General features: G+C 50.0%; 2 protein-coding genes across 8 annotated transcripts; one reads left to right on the forward strand and one right to left on the reverse strand.

Moving 5' to 3' along the window:
- Positions 1 to 7,712: 7,712 nt before the first annotated feature.
- On the forward strand, positions 7,713 to 11,369 carry LOC120949342 (probable Dol-P-Man:Man(7)GlcNAc(2)-PP-Dol alpha-1,6-mannosyltransferase). Of its 4 annotated transcripts, XM_040366591.2 has the most exons (8): positions 7,713 to 7,914; positions 8,021 to 8,353; positions 8,474 to 8,856; positions 8,950 to 9,082; positions 9,162 to 9,861; positions 9,934 to 10,074; positions 10,161 to 10,265; positions 10,346 to 11,369. In XM_040366591.2, exons 3-8 carry the CDS (start codon positions 8,731 to 8,733, stop codon positions 11,301 to 11,303), a joined length of 2,163 nt encoding a protein of 720 aa, XP_040222525.2. In that variant the 5' UTR covers positions 7,713 to 7,914; positions 8,021 to 8,353; positions 8,474 to 8,730; the 3' UTR covers positions 11,304 to 11,369. The 4 variants fall into 4 exon arrangements, with proteins under 4 accessions (XP_040222525.2, XP_040222535.2, XP_049461044.1 ...); XM_040366601.2 differs by having other exon boundaries at positions 7,979 to 8,856; XM_049605087.1 differs by having other exon boundaries at positions 8,021 to 8,856.
- LOC120949356 (uncharacterized) lies at positions 11,325 to 20,156 on the reverse strand. 4 transcript variants are annotated; one of them, XM_040366628.2, is made up of 3 exons: positions 19,511 to 20,156; positions 13,160 to 13,447; positions 11,325 to 13,058 (listed from the first exon to the last, which is right to left on the reverse strand). In XM_040366628.2, exons 2-3 carry the CDS (start codon positions 13,371 to 13,373, stop codon positions 12,634 to 12,636), a joined length of 639 nt encoding a protein of 212 aa, XP_040222562.1. In that variant the 5' UTR covers positions 13,374 to 13,447; positions 19,511 to 20,156; the 3' UTR covers positions 11,325 to 12,633. The 4 variants fall into 4 exon arrangements, with proteins under 4 accessions (XP_040222562.1, XP_040222569.1, XP_040222555.1 ...); XM_040366635.2 differs by lacking the exon at positions 19,511 to 20,156 and adding an exon at positions 17,078 to 17,925; XM_040366621.2 differs by lacking the exon at positions 19,511 to 20,156 and adding an exon at positions 16,592 to 17,067.
- Between the last annotated feature and the right edge of the window lie 609 nt (positions 20,157 to 20,765).

Raw genomic sequence — 20,765 nt, forward strand, 5'->3', positions numbered from 1 at the left:
CTCGAGCGGGCGCAATTGGGATGTGTGTAACGCGTCCGTGCTCGCCTTAGCTCTTGCGGCTCATTAACTTCGGATTTTCCACCGCCGAAACAAAACGCCCCGCCCGGTGCCCCCCGCCCCCATCCCGATCCCACCGCGTACGCGTGAGCCCGTGAGTGACTTCCAGCGGGGTGCGCTACTGTGTAGCCGTCGGTCTGTCAGGTTGCCGAACCCGCAACAGTGTGTGTGCTTCTGCGGCGGATGCCAAAATATCTTTTTTACTCGCAAGAGGTACGGTGCGCTTAGGGCAGTGTGGCAGAGTTGCATTGCCCCTCGGTACGGGCTAAGTGCAGGGGTTTTAGACAGACAAGTAAAGCGGGGTTTGCGTAACGTTTTAAATCCAGAGCCTAAGCTACCTTTATTATTTTTAATGTTGCCTTCTTTGGAGGAATTCCTGGAACTAGGCTGAAGCAGTTTGATGATATCTAGAGCTGACAACTAGCTCAAAACTCTATAGTTTGAATGAATCCATCTTTCGTCTGATTCTTCAAGGCAAAATCAAGCAGGTTAGATGCACCTTTATTGCTGAGATATAGTTTATATCGGTTCAGGCCTGGAGTGTTGAAGGGGTATGAGTGAAAAACATGCTATCACGAAGACACTCCTACTAGTTCCAGTAGGCATGGCCAGTGCTGCAAAATGTCATGAGCATCACGAGATTTTCACCAACGAGCATAATGAACATATCCGTGGTAGCTTGATGGTCATTGATGATACTCAATGAAAGTGCGTCATGACTAGCCGACCGCGACGTACGGGTGCTTTGATTCAAACCCGATACTCTGTCACCAACGTCACCCAGTCATATAAATGACATACTGACTGACCAAGCGATGATCGCAAAAATGTCATGAAGCCTGTATTGGTCACACCAACCGTTTTGAGCATCACCTCTGATTATCACAATAGAGTACGTGACGCTGATATGGATTTTGTTTCAGTCAGATTTTTTTATGACATTGACAGTGACATTTGTCAGCACTGGACATGGCTCTGATTCGACCGAACTACAAACAATACTCTCTAACGTTGTACGAAATGTTAGACGATATCGTGCTCTAGGAACAAGAAGACATCAGACATATCAACGTGCGTTTGGCACTGGTAGGACACACGATACGAGAGGATCGATTGGATTCCAGAATTGAAGTCACTTGTCTGAAACGCTTAAAAAACCATTAAAAGTAACTTTGAATCCCCAATTGCGTTAGTCGGCCTATAGCAGGTGACTTGCAAAACATTTGAAGTTTCTGTGACAGTTAAGGTCTACATTCTACATTAAAGAGGCACAATCGGCACATCTCAATGTAGGTTTAGCACTGCAACGTGGGATTTGAATATCTTGGTGTGACTTTCAGCTCCAGAAATTGACAACTTCCAAAAACATCACCACTGACATCTCGCCAATTCCTGACGCCACATTTAGCAAAGTAACGAAGGACTCTATCAACAGCAGGAGCGTAGTATCTGACAGTATTAAAACCAAACCCCGAAGGAAAACCCTGCAACGGCCATTTAACCGTAGCTTTAGCAACAAGCAAGACCTGAGCGTACCGGACGGACGAAGTTCCCACCGCCAACTAGTTCGCTATTAAGATCCTTTTCCCATACCCTCTTTCTCTCTCACGCTCTCTCTCTCTCCAAGTCGCCAAGCGCGCACGTTCGGGACGTTTGCCTGCGTCCGCGAATGTTTGCACCGCATGCCATTACGGTTATTTTAATCTCGTCTCGACCTCAACGGCTAGATATCCTGCCCGCGGCCACGTCGCCGGACCCGCCGCTTGTCCAGCTAGTCCAACCAACCATAGATCATGGTGCGTGCCTGCCCCGATGCGCCCCGAACGTTTCATCCATCCATCGCGGGCTGGCGGGGTGGAAGACCGGCGGCAACGGGGCGCGGACGCTGCAGCGTTACGGTAGTTTGGCGCAACACAACGATCCTGATGACAGTTGATGGTACGCTGTCAACTTGTTGCAAAAGATAAATATAATATGCCCCATTAGTAGCACCGTTCGAGCGGTCGTGATGGTTTCGATTTCTCCCATTTTCACGCCGTTCCTCACTCTCTCTCTCTCTCTCTCGCCTGCTTTCTCGCTGCTGTTGGAGTAGTAGCAAGGTAAGACAAACAAAAAAAAGGTAACGCAAATGCTCATCCGCTGAAATTGAGCGGAAACGCCACACACACACACGGCACGAGCGCACGGGGCAGCTCGAAATGGTGCTCTGCCCGCAAAACTTATCAATCCGCCGAATAAAAGTCCTTCACACCGGGCGGGCCCCACCCGGCAGCCGGCCAAGGAGATAATTAATTCGAGTGCGACACCCAGTGCCCAGCGGGGTTGCAGTGGCTGTTGGGCCATCAAGTCATGGGTGCATAATAATCAAATCATTTCATCCTCGGTGCATCGCACCGGGGACGGAGCGACAGGACGGCGCAAATGGCCGGCCAAATTGGAAGCACACACACGCACACGCGTACGTGTAGGAGCAAGGGTGACGGAGCAAAAGATTGGATGGACCACCCAATCGTTGGAGTATGGCCGCCGTACCACCCGCTAATAGCAGCATCAAGAGCGCATCAAAGGGAAAGTTCTAACACAAAAACGCGCGCGCGCGCACAACCAAAGGGTGAGGGAGCAAAGGGAGGTAAAGAAAATGTTGGCCCCCGAAATGCTGCAATGATGATGCCTGCGACGCCTCTAGATGATATGCGTGCGTGATGCTGCTGTGAAGTGTGTACGAATGCGCTGCCCGTTTGTACTTTTGTGTCGTTCGTTTTTTTCTTGTTTTTTTTTTTTTCGTTCGAACCCACCCATCCATGTTGGGGTTCGGTCCAAGCCACCCGGCAGGTCCAGCCAACGCTCGGGGAGCGAAGCGGGAAGGTCCCGAAACGGCCCTCTGCAACGTTTCGCTGCAAACGTGGTTACGGTTGGTTTTTTGCGTCTCTGAAGAGTGAAACACTTTACGCTTCCCTACATAATTTAGCATGAAAATTGTGTCCCCAGCAGCATCCGCCTTCACTTCTTCTCGGCGCGGATGAAGGGGTTGCGCTTTCGACCCCCTTTTGAAGTGGACACACACACACACACACACACATCGAAAACAAGGTAGAAAAGAAGGGAGAATAATAAAGGATGTTATTAGTGACTGTGTGCACCAAGCCAAAAACCCGACAGCACACACTCACAAGCGATGAAACGAAACAATGGCGCGTTGCGTGCTGCGTTTGAAGCGATGCCGAGGTGGAGAGCGGCAGAGGTGACAAAAAACGAGGCGGAAAGGAGAGAGGCGGGAGGACAGGATAAAAAGATAAAAGGGCCGAGGGTCGTGGAGGTGTTTTAAAGGCAAACGTTCCTATCGCCACAACGCGACGCTCGAGTTAAAAAGGTACGTCATTGTCATGCAAAGAGCAAACATTTAGGCGCACTTTTTGAAGCAATTTGCACACGTTGGGGCAAATTTGTTGCAAGCGGTGGAGGTGCTTGTATGTGTCGTTTTTGCGGCAAAGGTGAATAAAATATTTCGAGAAAAAGTACACGAACAATGTAACTGTTGGCTAAATGGGAACTACTGCATCGCCCATTGGACGCGAGTTTTAGAGGACGGATTACGTCATTTTTCGGACGCCTTCTGTGTACCTCTATGTTTAGGGCAGCTATTGCTTGACAGGAACAAAATAAAAACCCTTTCAGCGGCTTTTGGCGCCTAAACTTATGCAACCTACTTAGCAAAAACTCCTTCCAACGGCATAATTGGTAGCTTGTTAAACACAAGCTTTAATCCCGAATTGTTGGAACGTGTTTGAGCGCTGGAAGTAAAATGACGCTTTATTCTCGCTTTTTTCTTAGACTTGTACCTTCAAGATGGAACGCTGCCTCAAATCATAAGCATAACCGGAAGTTCAAATAAAGCGACATAGCCCTGCACACTCGTATCTGGAGATCTTAAAGAATCCTTCCACACAGCCTTCTAGTGTGCTGGCGGTAGTGCTGCTGCGAAACACACACACACACACACACACACACACACACACACACACACACACACACACACACACACACACACACACACACAAAATCCCCTAGCATCTAGTAGCTGCCGGCGTGCGTTCCTACCTTCACTAGGAGTGGACTAACGAGCGGCACGGCAAAAAAAGGGGTTAAAAAAGAAGAAGGCACAAATTTTGGTGAGCAATACCAAACAAAAAAAGGACCATCCATGTAAGGAAACGGCAATATGTGGGGGGGGGGCGAGGGGGGGTTGGGAGGGAAACAAATCAAAGGCAATTTCTCACCATACCGAGCTCGGTAAAAAACATTGGAAGAAAATATTTAAACGAACGCACACACACACACACACACACACACACACACACACACACACACACACACACAACCAACCGAACTGAGGGGAAGGGGGGAGTGCTACACGCACGCACGCACGCACGCACGTGTCAATTTGCAGGCATGAAAGGATGCATTGCCTGCCGCCCCCTCCTTCCCCCCTCCGAGCAAGTCGTTGCCTCAGCCCACCGCTTGTCGGCCATCAAACGTGCGGGAAAAACGGAAAGCGAAAGCGTTTTGTAGCGCAGCTGAAAGAGATTATGTCCTCTCCAGTGATCATTACGCTTCACTGCCTTCCTACATGTGTGTGTGTGTGTGCATCCTTAAACAGGCAGTCAGGATATACACTTCGCAAAGGGGGTTGTGAAAGGGAGGGGGGGGAGACCATGGAGGGCAGGGGGAAGGCTCGGAAAAATGAAATATCCTTACCTTTCCTTCCTGGTTCCTGGGGGTGGGGGGGGGGGGAGAACGCCACGAAACCACTGGGATAGCCGATGATGACGACGTAAGCAGGACGTAAGGAGAGAGTAAAGCGAGGAAGATTTTATAACCACACACACACACAAACACACACATACGTAGCTACCCTAAAGGAAATGGGAAAAATCGTAACCGTCTTCTGGGCTGATAAAAAATGAGTTACAACGAGGGTGACATTTTCTCCGGCCGGTTGAGCGAGGCCCCGGGAATGGTAAATTTTATTACACACCATCTCTCACCCTCTCACCACCCACCCCCAACACCAGCCTCATGGCCCCCTGTATCAGCTCTGGCAGGCAGGCTCATTTTAGTAGTGCAAACGCTGAGCCGCTACGATATGATTGCCGCAGCGATTGGATTGCCAGGCATGGTTGAAAGGCAAATTTTTGAAAAAAAAAACGAAAACGACTTTTCCTTTGGTGGGGAAGCAGCGATTCGTTCTTTTTTTTTCGTTTGCTATGTGTTCTTGCACTCTTTGGGTCGCTGCTGTTAATTAGACGGAATGTTTCAAACCTTACACGGGTTTTCCAGGGGTTCTCGTAGTTGTGGGACACTTCCTAATCTCTTTCCTATTGGAAGTTTTGGACAGGCTCCTTAGAAATTCCTATTGGATTTGTCCAACAAGGGTGCTATAGAGTCCAATTCCCATTACAATAAGTTCATTTCACGTAAGAAAGAGTCAGTAAAGTTTCCCACAGCTACGAGAACTCCTGGAAAACCCTGTAAGATTGTGCCTTGAGTTTGCATGCCAATGCTGACTACAAAAGATACGTTTTCCTCCCGGCCGAACTTCCAGCGCACCCACGTGTGGGCAGGTGTGGATGGCGCGAAGCGTACCACCAGCCAGCAGAGCAGGAAATTACAATTCCCTTCCCGCCACCACTGTGCTCTGCTGACCGTTTTTTTTTTTTTTTTGTTCGGCCTCCTTCCCTCCCTCTCCCTATTTCCGGTGTCAACTCCGAAACACACACGCGCGCGCGCACGCCGGAAGTATTAGAAAATTTGAATTTTTCAATTACCGCTCCCGATGCGCTTTTTATCCGGCGTGTGATTGAGTGACCAGCGTCACCAGCGAACGGGCGACGGGTGGGCGCGTGTGTCATGAGGCTGTGGAGGTGAGGGGAAGGGAAGGTGAGTTGTTTCCGGGAGCTGCTGCTGCTGCAAGAAACACACCAAGCCCGCGGCACGGATGCGATTCCAAATTCGCTCAACGGCAATAATTCATTCTGCACCACGGCCGCCTCCACCGTCATCGTCACTGGTGCATTCAGATAAATGCATCGGTTTGAAAATTACATTCCTTGCCGTTCCTGTTCGGGTCCGGTACTGGTTCTGGAGGCCGTCCGGGAGCTGAGGGAGGAAGTCCCGTGGACATGAGTTATTATCTTACGTGCCGAACAGTGTAAATCGACTGGTTTGGGGTGTGAAATTGCGATGGAATGAGTGTGTCCCCGGCGGTTGAAACTCTACCTCCATGTCCCAGTTCATCTAATCCATTGCGGGCTTATGATGTATTTACTGAAATGAGCTTTTTTTTATTTGATGTCGGTTATTGATTCATTAGATTGGATATTTTATTGCATCATTTTATTAGAAAAATATAAAATTATAGATATATTTTATGGCAAACTAATCTAAAATGCTTTAGACTATATTGTACACAGCATTGCATGCAAATCTGCATAGGAACCGACGTAACCGTAGGCAGTGTTGTTAACTGTTGACATTTTTCATGACAGTCACCGTAAACAGCCGGTCAAAATAATTTTTGGCTGATGACATTCAATGCTTCCACGACACGACTGTCATTAAACGAAATTCATTCGTGTCGCTACCGTCAGGGCTGATGCAATGACATGAAATGTAAACAATGTAGTCTGAATGTCATTTGACATTTTTTGAACAACACAAATCGATACGATCGGAGGATTATGAAGTGTATCGTCGCTGAATTCTAGTGAAATAGCAAAAACTAGTGAAATGAAAGCCTTTGCACCGCACGCTCTGTTGTAGTTTGACATGAATACGGCCGTTTGCAATACGACACAGTTCACGATTCATACAGGTTGGCGAATGTCAAATGAATGTATCTTGAAAATGTCTTCATGTCAAATGACATTTTTTGACGGGAATGTCAAATGACAGAGAGAGATGGGAATGGGAAGCTTCAAATCGAATGAATGTTTACAATTTTATGTCGATGAACGTCACCGTTCGCAACACTGACCGTAGGTCGACATAACATTTGCACGTTTGGAAGAGTTGATGGTAAAAACATAAAATTTGATAGCAGCTTGAAGGTTCCATCTAGTGTTATGCTACATGAATATTTCGTCGAGATTCATTCACATCTCGAATCGAATCTGCAAAAATTTACGAATCTTGCATGCATTGATCTTCAAAAATTCATGAATCCAGAGTAGTGGTGGGAGCACAGAATCGGACCTACTCGAAGCAGGACATCGGCAATGGTGAATGTATACGTTTACCGTTTTTTTAAGTGGGTCAATACATTTGGGACCCTGAAAAAATTAATAACTTGCTAAGATTAATAAAACAGTTCAATATATCCTGCAGGCGTTACGGAACTAATGAATAATGCCGTCTGAACTGTAAACACCATCGCTGCTTGACAAATTGCAGACATTTAGGCGCTCCCAAGAAACGCTGCCTGAGAAATGTTTTTATTTTATTTCCTAATCACAATAGTAAGGCATTTCACAAGCTAATGGAAAGTTCCAAGCCAAACCAACAGTTTGTTGGCTGACTTTTACTCCGCATACCTAAATCGAGCCGATTTTGGGGGACGCCCGGTCGGGCCCACTGTGCTGGTCGATTTCAAAACAAACCAAAGGAAGCGAAAACGTCATCTTTGTCGATGCCAACAGCGCGCTGTTGGTGGGAAGCGGCCACCACTGACGTTAGCAGCAGTTGACAGCGGGCGCACGATCCGCGGACGAGGATCAGCCGGTCCCGGTGGACGTTTGTTGTGATATTTATTTTGAGCTTTGCCCTCGCCCTAGAGAAGCTGTGGAGCTGCCCGCCGGCCAGGTGAGTCGTTTGGCCCCGGTTGCCTCGCAAGTGCTTTCGATGCGTTGCTGTCGCCATCCCCCAGGCGACACAATGCCCGTTTGAACGTGTCGTTCTGTTGTTTCAGCTCTGCAAACACTGCAAACACACAACACAACCGCACGGTGACTGAAAATACGGGGCCGTCCTGTTGTTTCAGCTCTGCAAACACTGCAAAAACACAACACAACCGTCCGGTGACTGAAAATACGGGGCGAGTCCAGAGTCGTCGCTACGATCCTGCCTTTTCTTCGTGCCGGGAGCGGTGAGAGAGCCGCTTTGCAAGTTGGCCTAATACGAAAACAATCGCTGCCGCTGCTGCTGCTGCTGCTGCTGCTACAACGATTGAAGCTGTGCCAAAAACCTTTTGCCCGAACCGCCAACCAATAAGCGATGACGTGAATTTTTTTGCATAGATGATGTGAGTTATGCCTCTCTTGCCCCCTGTCCGGCCGATACCGATCTGGTCCGTCCGTCCGGCCCTGCCCACAGACCACAGCCGGCCCGTTGCGTTGATGCGCCTGTTGCGGTTTTATTTTAGATCTACTCGACGCTAGTAAAAATAGCCGACCGACACAATTCGCTGTACGCGCGACGTACGTGGGAGCGCACACACACATACACAGTGCCAACAAAGTGTCAGCCGCAAAGCGACTGGCCAGCAGAAGCCATTCAAGCAGCAGCCGTTCGAAAGGACCCCTTTTTCCGGCGAAACGACGTGGCCACGGATTAGTGCGCTCTATGTTTGGGGCTCGGTAGCAGCAGTAACACACACATACACACTGTGGGGAGGACGCGATGTCGGTGCTGGTGTTCCTGATTGCAGCCGCCCACTGCGTGTACACGCCGTTCACCAAGGTGGAGGAAAGCTTCAACCTGCAGGCGATCCACGATCTGCTCTACCACCGGACGAACCTTACCGAGGTGAGTGGACTGGGAGGGTGGAGCGCCATTTTACGCCAACTGTTGCAAAATTTCTCTCTCCTTTTTTTTTTTTTTGGTTTACTCTGCTTGCAGTACGATCACCATGAGTTCCCGGGCGTGGTGCCACGCACCTTTCTGGCCCCGCTGTTCATCACGCTGCTGGTGACGCCAATCGCGACGCTGCTCGAGCTGTTCGAGATCAACAAGTTTTGGATGCAGTATGCAGGTAGGAGATGGTGTGCGCCATGCTGCGCCAGGCTTACCCCCCACCAGACCTTGACGGTTCTGTCTGTCCTTCCCCACAGTTCGGTTTGCGCTCGCCGGCACGGTCGTGTTCGCCTGGAGCCGGCTGAAGAAAACGATCCTGCACCGGTTCGGCGTGACGGTCGGCGTCTGGTTCATGCTGATCACCGCCACCCAGTTCCACTTTATGTTCTACATGAGCCGCCCGCTGCCGAACATTATGGCGCTGCCGCTCGTGCTGCTCGCGATCGACTACTGGCTGAACCGGTGCGTCAAGCGGTTCGTCGTCTGCTCCGGCGCGGCCATCATCATCTTCCGGGCGGAGCTGGCCATGCTGCTCGGCCTGTACCTGCTGTACGATCTGTACTACCAGCGCATCTCGCTGCCCGCCCTGCTGCGCATCGCCATCCCGGCAGGTGTGCTGCTGGTCGCGCTCACCGTCACCGTGGACAGCTACTTCTGGCGCCGCCTCCTGTGGCCGGAGGCGGAGGTGTTCTGGTTCAACACGGTGCAGAACAAGAGCTCCGAGTGGGGCACCTCGCCGTTCCTGTGGTACGTCTACTCCGCGCTGCCGCGCGCGATGGGCCTCTCGATCGTGTTCGTACCGCTCGGCCTCTACCTGGAGACGCGCATCCGGTCGCTGGTGGTGCCGGCGGTCGTGTTCGTGCTGCTGTTCTCCTTCCTGCCCCACAAGGAGCTGCGCTTCATCATCTACGTCTTTCCGCTGTTTAACGTGGCGGCAGCCTGCGCGTGCAATCGACTGTGAGTCGCCGGGGGTGGGTGTGTGTGACTGAGCACGTGTTTGAGTACCGGTTTCCCCCTCTGTTTTTTCAGATGGTTAAACAGACAGAAAAGTCTGTGGAACAAGTTTCTTTCGTTCGTGTGCATCGGCCATCTGTTCGGGAACACGCTGCTGACAATGTTTCTGCTGCTGGTCGCTGGCACCAACTATCCCGGCGGAGTGGCCATCTCTCGGTAAGTCGGTCACAGCCCATAAGCTGCCTCAGAATGTTAGGCAACACTACACCGTATAATACGCGCGCGCTTTTCCCACTTCTCAGCTTCCATCGACTTGCGGCGGGAGAAATGAACGTGTCCGTCCACATCGACAACCTGTCTGCGCAGAGCGGCGTTTCGCGGTTCGCTCAGATCAACTCCGACTGGACGTAAGCACAAATCCCTTGGCCCGCTCGAATCTCGACTAACACAAACCATTCCTCTCTGTTTTTCCTTTTCTTTTTTGCAGCTACAGCAAGCTCGAGAACCTGCGGCCGGACGATGAGATGCTGCACCGGTTCGACTATCTGCTGACCGAGGCGCAGGACAAATACTCGGACAAGATGCGGCTGCTGTCGCAGACGCACGAGATCGTCGAGTTTGTCGAGTGCTTCAGCAGCATCGGGCTGCAGTACCGGTCGGTGCTGCCGGTGAAGATCAAAACCAGACCGTGCATCTTCATCATGCGCCGCCGGTACGATCTGGCCGGTGACCGGCTGCGGTGGTCGGCGGTGCTGGACGGTAGCGGCGCGGGTACGGCGATCGAGCCCGAGCCAACCGGTTCCGTGTCGCTACACAGCGAAGAGGAAGAGGAAGAAGAGGAGGAGGAAGAGGAGGAGGAAAACGATGCAGCTGAAACGATCGAGAAGGAGCCGCCCGGGCGAGGCAGCAACGGGCAAGACGACGACCCCGATGCTGCCGAAGTGGAAAGTGCGCAGGAAGAAAAGCGACCGGAAAGGCGGAAGCGAAGCCTGTTCACCAAAGTGCCGCACCGGACGCATTCGAGAAAGGCGGCCGGCACCGTCCCCCCGCTGCCCAAGCTGCGGCGGGTGGGCGGAAGGTTGCAGCCCTCGCTGCAGGACGCTGACGACGACGATGACGACGACCGTAGCACCACCAATCAACCAAGCACAGTAAAAGACGCCGAAACGGAGGAGGTGGAGGAGCAGCAGGACGATGGTGGCGCGGGAGCCTCCCGACCGGCAGGCGGCAAGCACACCGGCAAGCAGAAGCTGGAGGCGCGCAAGCTGATCAAGGAGGAGAAGATGCGCCGGATGGCGAGCAAGCTTACCCGGGCGAGCTTCAGCGAGGTGTGCAACCTCGACCGGATGTCGATGAAGGAGTGCCTCAAGAAGCTGATCGACGACAGCGGCACGCTGGCGGACGAGCTGGACGACGAGCAAGGGGAAGGCGACGGCGGGCGCTAGCGCTCAGCTGCTACTGTGTGGTGCAGAGTAAAACGAAAAACTCTTTATTGTTTCATACAAGTCAAATGTTGAGTACGGTTTTTGTTCGGTTTCATTGTTGGGTTTCATGCTGCTGTTGCTGGGTTGTGATACCTATGGGTATGTGTGTGTGTGTGTCTGTGGGTGTGTGTGTGTATAGGCTAAATAGAAATACAATCATGCCGAAGTGCTGTTGCTGCTGCTGATGTCGAACGAGCTCCTCAATCAATCAAGTGTGCCTCCATTGGTAAATGTGTGCTACCTTCAACAAAGCTCCCTAAAGCATTCTTCTTTGGTGTAATGGTCTGCTGCTGCTGGTGCTGCAATCGCTCTACGCTCGAACCGGATGACAGGCAGCGGATGCAGAAAAGACCTGTTGTTCCGGTGGTGTCTACTATCTAACCACGTGCTCCTAGAGGGCTCTACAATCAAACAGGAGAACAACTATACTCTCTCTCTCTCCACACACACACACACCCTCTCTCTTTCTCTCTCTCGCTCGCTATAAACTTGCCAGCTCGTCCAAAAGGTACTAAAACGCTATCCGTTAATATAGTTAAATATCTTCACGTTTAAAACATTCGCGGGAGAGCAAAACGCCCAAAGGGCGCGGAGGGGGGGGGGAAGGTACAACCGATAGCTGCTGTCTTTGTAATGGTGCCCCCTTCCCTACCTGCCCCGTACATCCTGGGTGTGCAGTTTATTGCAAGAGTTGCCCGCCCAACTCATCTTCCGCCGCGCGGCCTTGGCACGGTCCGCTCGGATGGGTTGGGAAAGTGTGTCTGTTTTGGAGATTTGATTTTTGTTTTGCGTTCCCCACATTTGGTTGGGCTAGTGACACACACACGCACGCACGTTAATTCGGTTTTAGGCCACAAAGTTACACTCTACTCCACTGGTAGCACGCGTTTTCCTTCCTCCCCAGGCGTGCGCAACAAACCTTGCGCCGGATACGCGCCCGCGCTAGTCTGTCCCTCATGCCACCTCTCGCAGCGCATACCTTCCCTGTACTGCTGTCGGTGCCGTGTATATATGTATATATTTATATAGGTATATAATAATTGTTTCCTCTTCCTCAGTTTGTAGCAGTTACGTGCGGGGGGCGTGTGGTGTTTGGTGCATTAAAATCGTACGAAAACGTGTGCGCGCAATTCCTGTATGTATAGTTCCGCACCGAGATGCGTGTGTGTGTGTGAGAGAGATAGTCGTGACTAATCCTGTACTGTAATCCGCTGTGTGTGTGTGTGTGTGTGCAGCACACTAAGCCGGGGGTGCGTCTGCGGGCTCCAAGCAATGCAGCGAGAATGACCTCTCATTGCGGCCCGGTTTCATCGGCATCGAGCTGGATGGTGGTGTGGTTGGAGTACAGCTCGTAGTTGCCGCTCTGCTCGTAATCGTCGCTACCGTCGTCCTCGTCCGTGTGCAGCCTGGGCCCATCGCTAGCGGCCGAGCCTGGCTGCTGTTCCGCCTGCACCTGGTAGGAGAGTGGACCGTCGGGCGGCGACTGCTTGCCCGGACGGTGCTGCTGCTGCTGCTGCTGCTGCTGCTGCTGCTGCTGATGGTACAGCTCGATCAGTTTGGTGAGATTGGTCGACTCCGAGATCTGCACCTCCTTCCGGATCTTGACGACGCGATCCTGCACCAGGTGCTGGTAGAAGGTGTGGAAAAAGCGGCTCGCCGGCACCTCGCTGCGGTTCGCCAGCCGGATCGCCAGATGGTCCGGTATGATAAGGGTATCTGGAGGGTGCAAAGGGGCGATAGAAAAAGAGGGAAGCACAAATTAGAGATACACTCCGGTGAAAATCGCCGGCGGCTGTCGCAAGCGCCCCGAAACCGACCGATCGTTTGCGTTTTCTGCTGCATCGGGTTCGTGCTCGGATCCCAGAAGAAGATGTAGTAGAGCGACAGCATGATGGCGACCAGCGACACGCACAGCACGTACGCCGCCACCGTCAGGATGCGTATCGCCTTCTGGTTCTGTTTCGCCTCGTACAGCCGGTCCTTCGAGTCTTCGCCCGCGAGCTTTATCTTCTCCTCGGCCGTGTAGCTCATGCTGCTGCTGCTGTGCCGTTCCCCCGTTGGCCGCCTATCGCATCGGAACCCCCGCTCGGTGTGTCAGTGTGTCTCTGCATGTATTGGGAGGGGGGGGGGGGGGGGTGAATGGGTGAAATTAGACAACTGTTACATTTTTGTTTACTGTTCAGCTGCTCAACACGGCTCGCTGAGGCGACGGGCGTGCTAATATGTGTTCAAGTGTACAGAATCGTTCTGTAGCGCAGGTTTTCGAGCAAAAGGGTACATTTTTTGTTATTGGATACATTACTTCATGTTTGATATGGTTACTTCTTTGTGGAAGATGGTTTTGTGCAACGAAAGCTTTTAGCGCCAATTGGCTGAGATGGCAAACTTGAAGATCTAAAAGAATAAGTCTGGTGGTAATGGGAAACGGCCAAACGAAAGACTTGGCAACAAAACATGCAATATCAATTTTTGAATTTTCGATTGCAAGTTTTATTTATGAACCAAACGATTGAAAAATGTCACAAATGTATTATGACATCGGCTTATTTTATCATCGTAATCGAGATACCTCGAATTCCAGTTGAAAAAGCGAAGGAAAAAATGATTATATCCTGGCAGTCAACCTTTTTTTTTTGTTTTGCTAAGTGACTTCAAGGTTTCCACAACATTTTGTCAAACAGTCTTCTTTTCTCTGCCGTTATCGGACAAATAACAAGAAGCGAATCATCAGCATTAGTGCTCGGTATCAGAACCCTGGCGGGAAAAGAAATCATGAGCGATGTTTTGCCTGTGTTGAAGTGGAATTTGGAATTCAAACTCCTAGATCAAATACAAAAACGACAGCAAACAGACAAAAAGCATGATAGAAAAAAGGACAAAAATTAGCAGGAGATGCATTTTAAATAATTCCTTTCAGACAGTTTAGCCTAATCTCACTGGAAGTGTTTGTCCAACAAATGACATAAAATGGTAGCTTTCTTTCTTGCTTTCAAATGAAAACTATTGGTTGGAAAGTCGACCACTGTTCAGATCTTCACTATACGGCAGATCTTGGAGAAGGTGGCTGAATACATACCCGACACGTACCATCTCTTCATTGACTTCAAAGCTGCAGATGATAGCATAGCCAGAGTAAAACTGTACGACGCTACGAGCTCTTTTGGAATACCGGCCAAACTTACAAGGCTAGTTAGAATGACTATGGCCAACGTCACCTGCCATGGGTTTCTTGGTGCTAGAGAGAGCCATCCGCGACTCGAGGGTGGAGACTTCGGGAACCATCTTCTATAAGTCAACCCAGACCCTGGCATGCGCTGATGATATAGACATCATTGGTCTGCGGCTCTCCTATGTAGCAGAAGCACATAAAGGGATCGAGCAGGCGGCAGAGAACCTCGGATTGCAGATACACGAGGCAAAGACCAAACTGATAGTGGCAACATCAGCGACCCTAACAACAACAAATCTAAACTTACGTAAGCGTGACGTACGGATATTAAAGATCATCTCGGGTCAAAGGTCAGCAACGACAATAGCATTGTAGTTGAGTTGCGCACAAGGACGCTGGCTGTCAACCGGTCTTTCTACAGCCTGCAAAATCAGTTCACCTCAAGGAACCTGTCGCGACGGACGAAGCTGGGACTATATAGTACCGGTACTCACATACGCCTCTGAGACATGGACGTCTGACGAAACCCTCTAAGCCGCGTTCGAGAGCAAGATGCTCAGACGGATTGTTGGCCCCGTATGTGTGGAAGGACAATGGAGGAGCCGCTATAATGACGAGCTATACGAGATGTACGGCGACCTCACTGACGACCCAGCTCGCACAGTCATTTTAGGCCGTCCACAAGGATAGAGGCCCAAGTTCAGGTGGCAAGGACTGGCAGTTGAACGGCGCGAGACCGTGAGCGGTTTCGGACACTCCTGAGACAGACTAGAACCTAAACGAGTCTAGTGCAGAACAGCTGATAGCGCTTTTTTTTTTTCAAGAAATGTTGGGCATCTGGCAACATATCCTTGGAGCCAAAAATGCTTCCCACCGCCACAATAACAACGCAATTTTGCTAGTCTACCATCAGCCACTTGTGTTTTAAGTGCGATAAACTCCGAATTCGGTTGCTTGCGATTGCCCCGGCCACTGCTGCCCTGCCGGGACAAAACACGCCGTTCGTGTCGGCTAAATGTAAACACACGCGTGCGGGCGTGCGAGCGCTCGGGCAAACGCAGAGCTGAGCACAAACATCTCTGTGTGTGCTATTTTCCCTCCAAACGGCAGCATGAGGGCGCACAGGACGGGCGGCTAATTACGTACGCGTGGAAACAAATATTGATTTTTCCCAAACAACCGCTCGCTGAGCGCGGGATGGTAGCGCAAAGCTGGATAAAGGCAATACATGTGGCCTGCAGTGGGTTTCGTGCGCTTCATTCCTTCGGATCGTGTGTTTTTCTTTTTTTCTTTTTCATCCTGCCTGTCTCTTGATTCAAGATAAGCAGCCACCAAACATAGCTTATCTCTCTCGCCATGCTTTTGCTTCATTTATTTCCTTTTTCTTCCTTCCTTTTGTATGTCGCAATAACGCAAATTGATAGATAGCGTTGATTCGATTTGTCGCTCCCTAAATGGATTACGGCAATTAAACGGCGCACAAATACAAGTAGATACACACACACACACACACACACACTGGCACCCAGTCCTTCCCATATGCCGTAGGTCAGTGTGCTGCCTGGTGGTGGGGGGGGGGGCAACAAAATTAGGTTAAGCATTTCCCGCGGCATCCAGCGCGATGAAAGCAAGTTAATTATTTTCCAACCAGCCTTTCAACACACACACACACACACACACACACACACGGGGCCACACTGCTCCATTTGCCAGAAATGGATTTTATTACCACTCACTCATAAATACCTGACGGGATGAGGGTCGTGGTTTGTGGGTGAGGAAAAACACAAACACAGAGCGACGGGAAACACGGGGGGGGGGGGGGGGGAAACATACACAAATTTATAGTCTCGGAATGTCTGTCATGACCTGAGACGGCTCTGATGCACGCTTTGATCGGAAAATGCATTTGCCTGCCCCGCCACATACACACGGCGGACTGGATTTACGAGCTCGCTTTTATTGAGGAAACCGAAGCAAACACCCTCAGAATACACACACACACACACACAAACACACACACGCCCTCTCATCACGCGCTATCTGTTTTATGTTTTGCGCCTAATGGTAATAAATTTACATTTTACGTTTTGTGCGCGCTTTGAACAAAGGGCATACGGGGGTTGGTGCCGTTTTTTCCCTTCGGCAGGTCTTGTACTGCCCCTTTTCCAGCGTGTCACCGATGGAGAAGCACAAGTGGTTGATGGTGCCGAGTTTTCCGAGGTCGCTTTCCACCGCACCGTGGCGTGTTACATTACTTTGCCGGGATGGCCGCCGCCGCCGCCTGGCACGAATTGCCGCTTTTGCCGCAGCGATGGATTTTTGTTTTGTTTTGCAAGCGATTTCAGTGTGGAAAATAAAACACACACACACACACGCGCGGTCACACGCGCACGAAACCCAGCGTCAGCGTGCGCTCGATTTGCACCTTTTGCTGTTTTCTGCTAGTCCACTGCTGTGCGGGTAAACAAAAAGCAAAACGCCACTCGCTCGGGCACGTCCATCGGAACTAAACGGTGGCCAATGGTGGAAATCATGGCTAGGATATGCCAGTTGTTTGCCCTACCTTCCATCCACGCACTTTTAGCGAACGTCCGCTCCATTGCTCGGGTACGTGCGCGCTCTCGCTCTTGGGGCCCGAGCCTGCACGAGCGCGCGGGAGCGATTTGAGCATTGGCGTCGGGAAAATCTCCCTCCCAATCAATGCAGCACGTACACACACACACACACACACACACACGCACAGAGCACTACAATGTTGGCTCCTTCCTTTGTTGGGGCGGATGGAGAGTGTCCCGAGATTGGAGTCACGGCGCGTTCACGGGACAACAACAAAACTGGAGCGGAAAATCAAGGCACACGCGGTAGCGGTTTCTTTCCCCCGTTTTTGGCTCATGGGGATTAATGCTACCTGTAACGACCTAACCGAATCGGGTATGTGTGTGTGTATGGTACTGTTTTAAATGAAATTATAAAACTATTATAGGAAGACATGCACAAAAGGTCAAAAAGGTCGTTAAAAGAGCGGATACGACGGAGAGTCGATGGCGCGCTCCAAAAGACAGGGTTAGTGGGTTTCTGTTTAGCGACAGATTTCCCATTGGGTTGTCGATATTGATTGGTTATGATGCTGTTGTTTGCCGAGTTGTTTTTCCCGAGCATCTTGTTCCCAGAAACTCCCAAATGCACATTGAAACTATGCATTTGTGTGCATTGATCGCAACTACAGGGTCTATTCGTATCTGGTGTACCAGACTATTCGGCTGCGTGACACTGATACAGGGGCGAACCCAAAAAGATATGGGAAGAATAAAAAAAAGGAAAATAACTAAAACAGCATTAAAAAAAAAGTCTCGGAAGTCTATATAGGCCGCGCATTACCGCGTAAGTTGGTAAGCCAGGAAGAAGAAGAAGAACAAGAAGAAGAAGAACAAGAAGAAGAAGAAGAAGCTTTTATATTTCCAGGGTTTTCCGCGTAAGTTGGTAAGCCAGGAAGAAGAAGAAGAAAAAGAAGAAGAAGAAGAACAAGAAGAAGAAGCTTTTATATTTCCAGGGTTTTCCGCGTAAGTTGGTAAGCCAGGAAGAAGAAGAAGAAGAAGAAGAAGAAGAAAAAGAACAAGAAGAAGAAGAAGAAGAAGAAGAAGAAGAAGAAGAAGAAGAAGAAAAAGAACAAGAAGAGCAAGAAGAAGAAGAAGAACAAGAAGAAGAAGAAGAAGAAGAAGAAGAAGAAGAAGAAGAAGCTTTTATATTTCCAGGGTTTTCCTTACCTGGATTTCGAATGCTTCTCAACATTCTGTTGAACTCGTGCCTCGATTTATTGAGCGTTTTCCATAAATGTTTTGTTTCAATTTGTTTGTCAAATTTGTTTCAAAAATGCCTGAACAATGCAACTAAATTGTAAGTGCGGTGAAACAAAATATGTAGAAAATGACGAAAAAATCATGGGACGAAAGAAAAAAATACAATCCAGAAGAAATAAAAAACGTGTAAATACTGTCAGAACCGACCGAGCTGTTAGTTCTCAAACATCTTAAGGATGGTTCCTAGTATCCTAGTACTGAAGCTTTTTCCTCATACTCATTTTTTCCTCAATAAACAAACCTACTTGAGTAGTATTTCCCTTCCTAGAAATTTATCAGTATCAACCGAAAATAAAAACAAAACTATGTATGTTCAAAATACGAACATCGAACCATACACTTGCACGAACCAAATTATTCCAAAAATAGAAAAAAAGAACAATTGTTGAAATACATAAGGTTTAAAAAAAAATAAAATTAATCCACAAAACCCCTGCAGCGTAGTTGTCAGTGCAAACGCAAGCAAACGCATTTAGCGCTGCTCCGATATCCATTGTTCGCCTGGCACTTAATCCCGACCGTTAAATGGGCTGCGATTTTCCTTGATGCCATTAAACCTAGCCTTACCCCCATGCCGCCCGAACCCCGCTCCTCCCGTTGGACATTCAAAGTAAGCAATGATTAATAATCTAAATAAATGTCTGCGCCATCATGTGACTTTTGCATGGGAGGTTTAGCCAATTGGGACGGTTTCCAATCCCATTGGAAAACATCTCCATATTTGTTTTCGAATGTGAAAAGCTACTTCAGAGAGAGAGAGAGAGGAATAAAAACACTCCGCATCGTACGCAAACCATTCAAAAGAAAGCACTGGACCGTAATGAACCGTGATCGGCTCGACGTTTGGAATGTTGTTTGCAAAGCAATTTTTCAATAATCCACTGCATTGATGGACTGCCGACCTCGGTAATGTGTCCTTTGCCGGTCCACTACTTAGCCACTACCGAGGGGCCGGGGAGGACTGGTGTTTTATGTAACGTTGTGCCGCCGTTAATCCTATTACGGGCCATGGATTCTTCAAATTCTACCAAACAAGCACACACACGCTGCATAGAATTGCATAATTCCCACTTCTTACTTGTTACTTAAACAACCTAAAAAGAGCTTTGAAGTAGTCCCCCTCCAACCAGCCAGCTTACCTTAAAGCTAGGTAACTGCTCTGCTGCATCCGCAACCGGGAAAGGATTGATTGGTGGGGAGTGTGACTGCGCCGACTCCCGCGCTAATCGTCCTGATCGCACCCCGTTAACCGCTCGGGGCTGTCGTCCTCGTACGGCTCAATCTTCGGCGTCCAGAAGAAGATGTAGTAGAGCGAGAGGAGCAGCGCGGCAAACGACACCGTAAACAGATAGATGCACACCACGATCACGCGGACCCACTTGGGTTCCTCCTTTTTCTTCGCGAACATGCCACCGTCGGCCGTCTCGGCATCGCGGGCGTACAGCGGCTCGGCCGCCTTCTGGTCACCACCACCGTCCATCTTTGGAGAACTGCTGCTGCTGCTGCTACTTGCTGCTACTACTGGCCTAGACTAGTCTAGATGGTTGTGTTGCGTCCTGCTGGACGGTTTGCACTGCACTAAGCCTGTGAGCTGTGGTTGGCCGTGTGGATCGTCCGCCTGCGTGAAACTCGCCGACGCCAACGACTGCCTGCGTATATGTGTGTGTGTGTGGGGGGGGTGTATTTTCCGGACGACCAACGACCGGACACGTTTGCCAAACGCGCCCCAAGTGAAAGTGATGCGACTGAGCGTCTCAATGTGCGACCTGTTACGCCACCGTGTGTCGTAATGCTCCCGACTTCAACCTGCTGGTGTGTGCGCAGATATTTCCCACGGGAGGCGGGTTTTTCGTCCTGCACTGCTTCGCAATCAATTAGGGAGAACTGTGGGTAGACAGGAAGATCTGAGGGAAGTGGGTAGAAGACCTTCACTGTCCAGGCTTCCTCACACAACACCGGAAGAATCCGGCGTTCCTGTGGTTATGGGTTTAATCGGCTTTGCGACACGTTATGGCATCGGGCTCTCGAGTTCGCTTGCTGGACCGGAGACGGCAACGAAGCTTTAAACGTGCGTCATATGGCTCCCCGCCATATGTATGTGTGTTGTGTGTGTCTTTCATTCTATGGCGCATGGTCGAAGTTTTCCTCCTTATTGGTTTATATCTCTCTCCGGTGGCATTACGGTAGGCTTTTCCCCGCGCACACCCTTCAGAAGGTATTAGATGGTGGCCTTCCGTCTGCCTGTCGAGTGTGTGGAGTTGTTTAAAATTGTGTAACGGTCAGAAGACGATTGGATGTTTTTTTGAGAACAAGAGAGAGAGAGAGATACAGTAACAGAGAGAAGTCAACGATGTGCGCCGAGAGAGATCGAATTTTGAGAATTACGTTTTCTGC

Source organism: Anopheles coluzzii, chromosome X (genome assembly GCF_943734685.1).
Source record: "Anopheles coluzzii chromosome X, AcolN3, whole genome shotgun sequence".
Classification (NCBI taxonomy): Eukaryota; Metazoa; Arthropoda; class Insecta; order Diptera; family Culicidae; genus Anopheles; species Anopheles coluzzii.

Coding starts and splice junctions, on each gene's coding strand:
- LOC120949356 (XM_040366628.2), bottom strand. CDS start 13,373: ATGAGCTACACGGCCGAGGAGAAGATAAAGCTCGCGGGCGAAGACTCG. Junction 13,059..13,159: donor GCAGAAAACGCAAACGATCG/GTCGGTTTCGGG, acceptor TGCACCCTCCAG/ATACCCTTATCATACCGGAC.
- LOC120949342 (XM_040366601.2), top strand. CDS start 8,731: ATGTCGGTGCTGGTGTTCCTGATTGCAGCCGCCCACTGCGTGTACACG. Junction 9,862..9,933: donor GCCTGCGCGTGCAATCGACT/GTGAGTCGCCGG, acceptor CTGTTTTTTCAG/ATGGTTAAACAGACAGAAAA. Junction 10,266..10,345: donor CAGATCAACTCCGACTGGAC/GTAAGCACAAAT, acceptor TCTTTTTTGCAG/CTACAGCAAGCTCGAGAACC.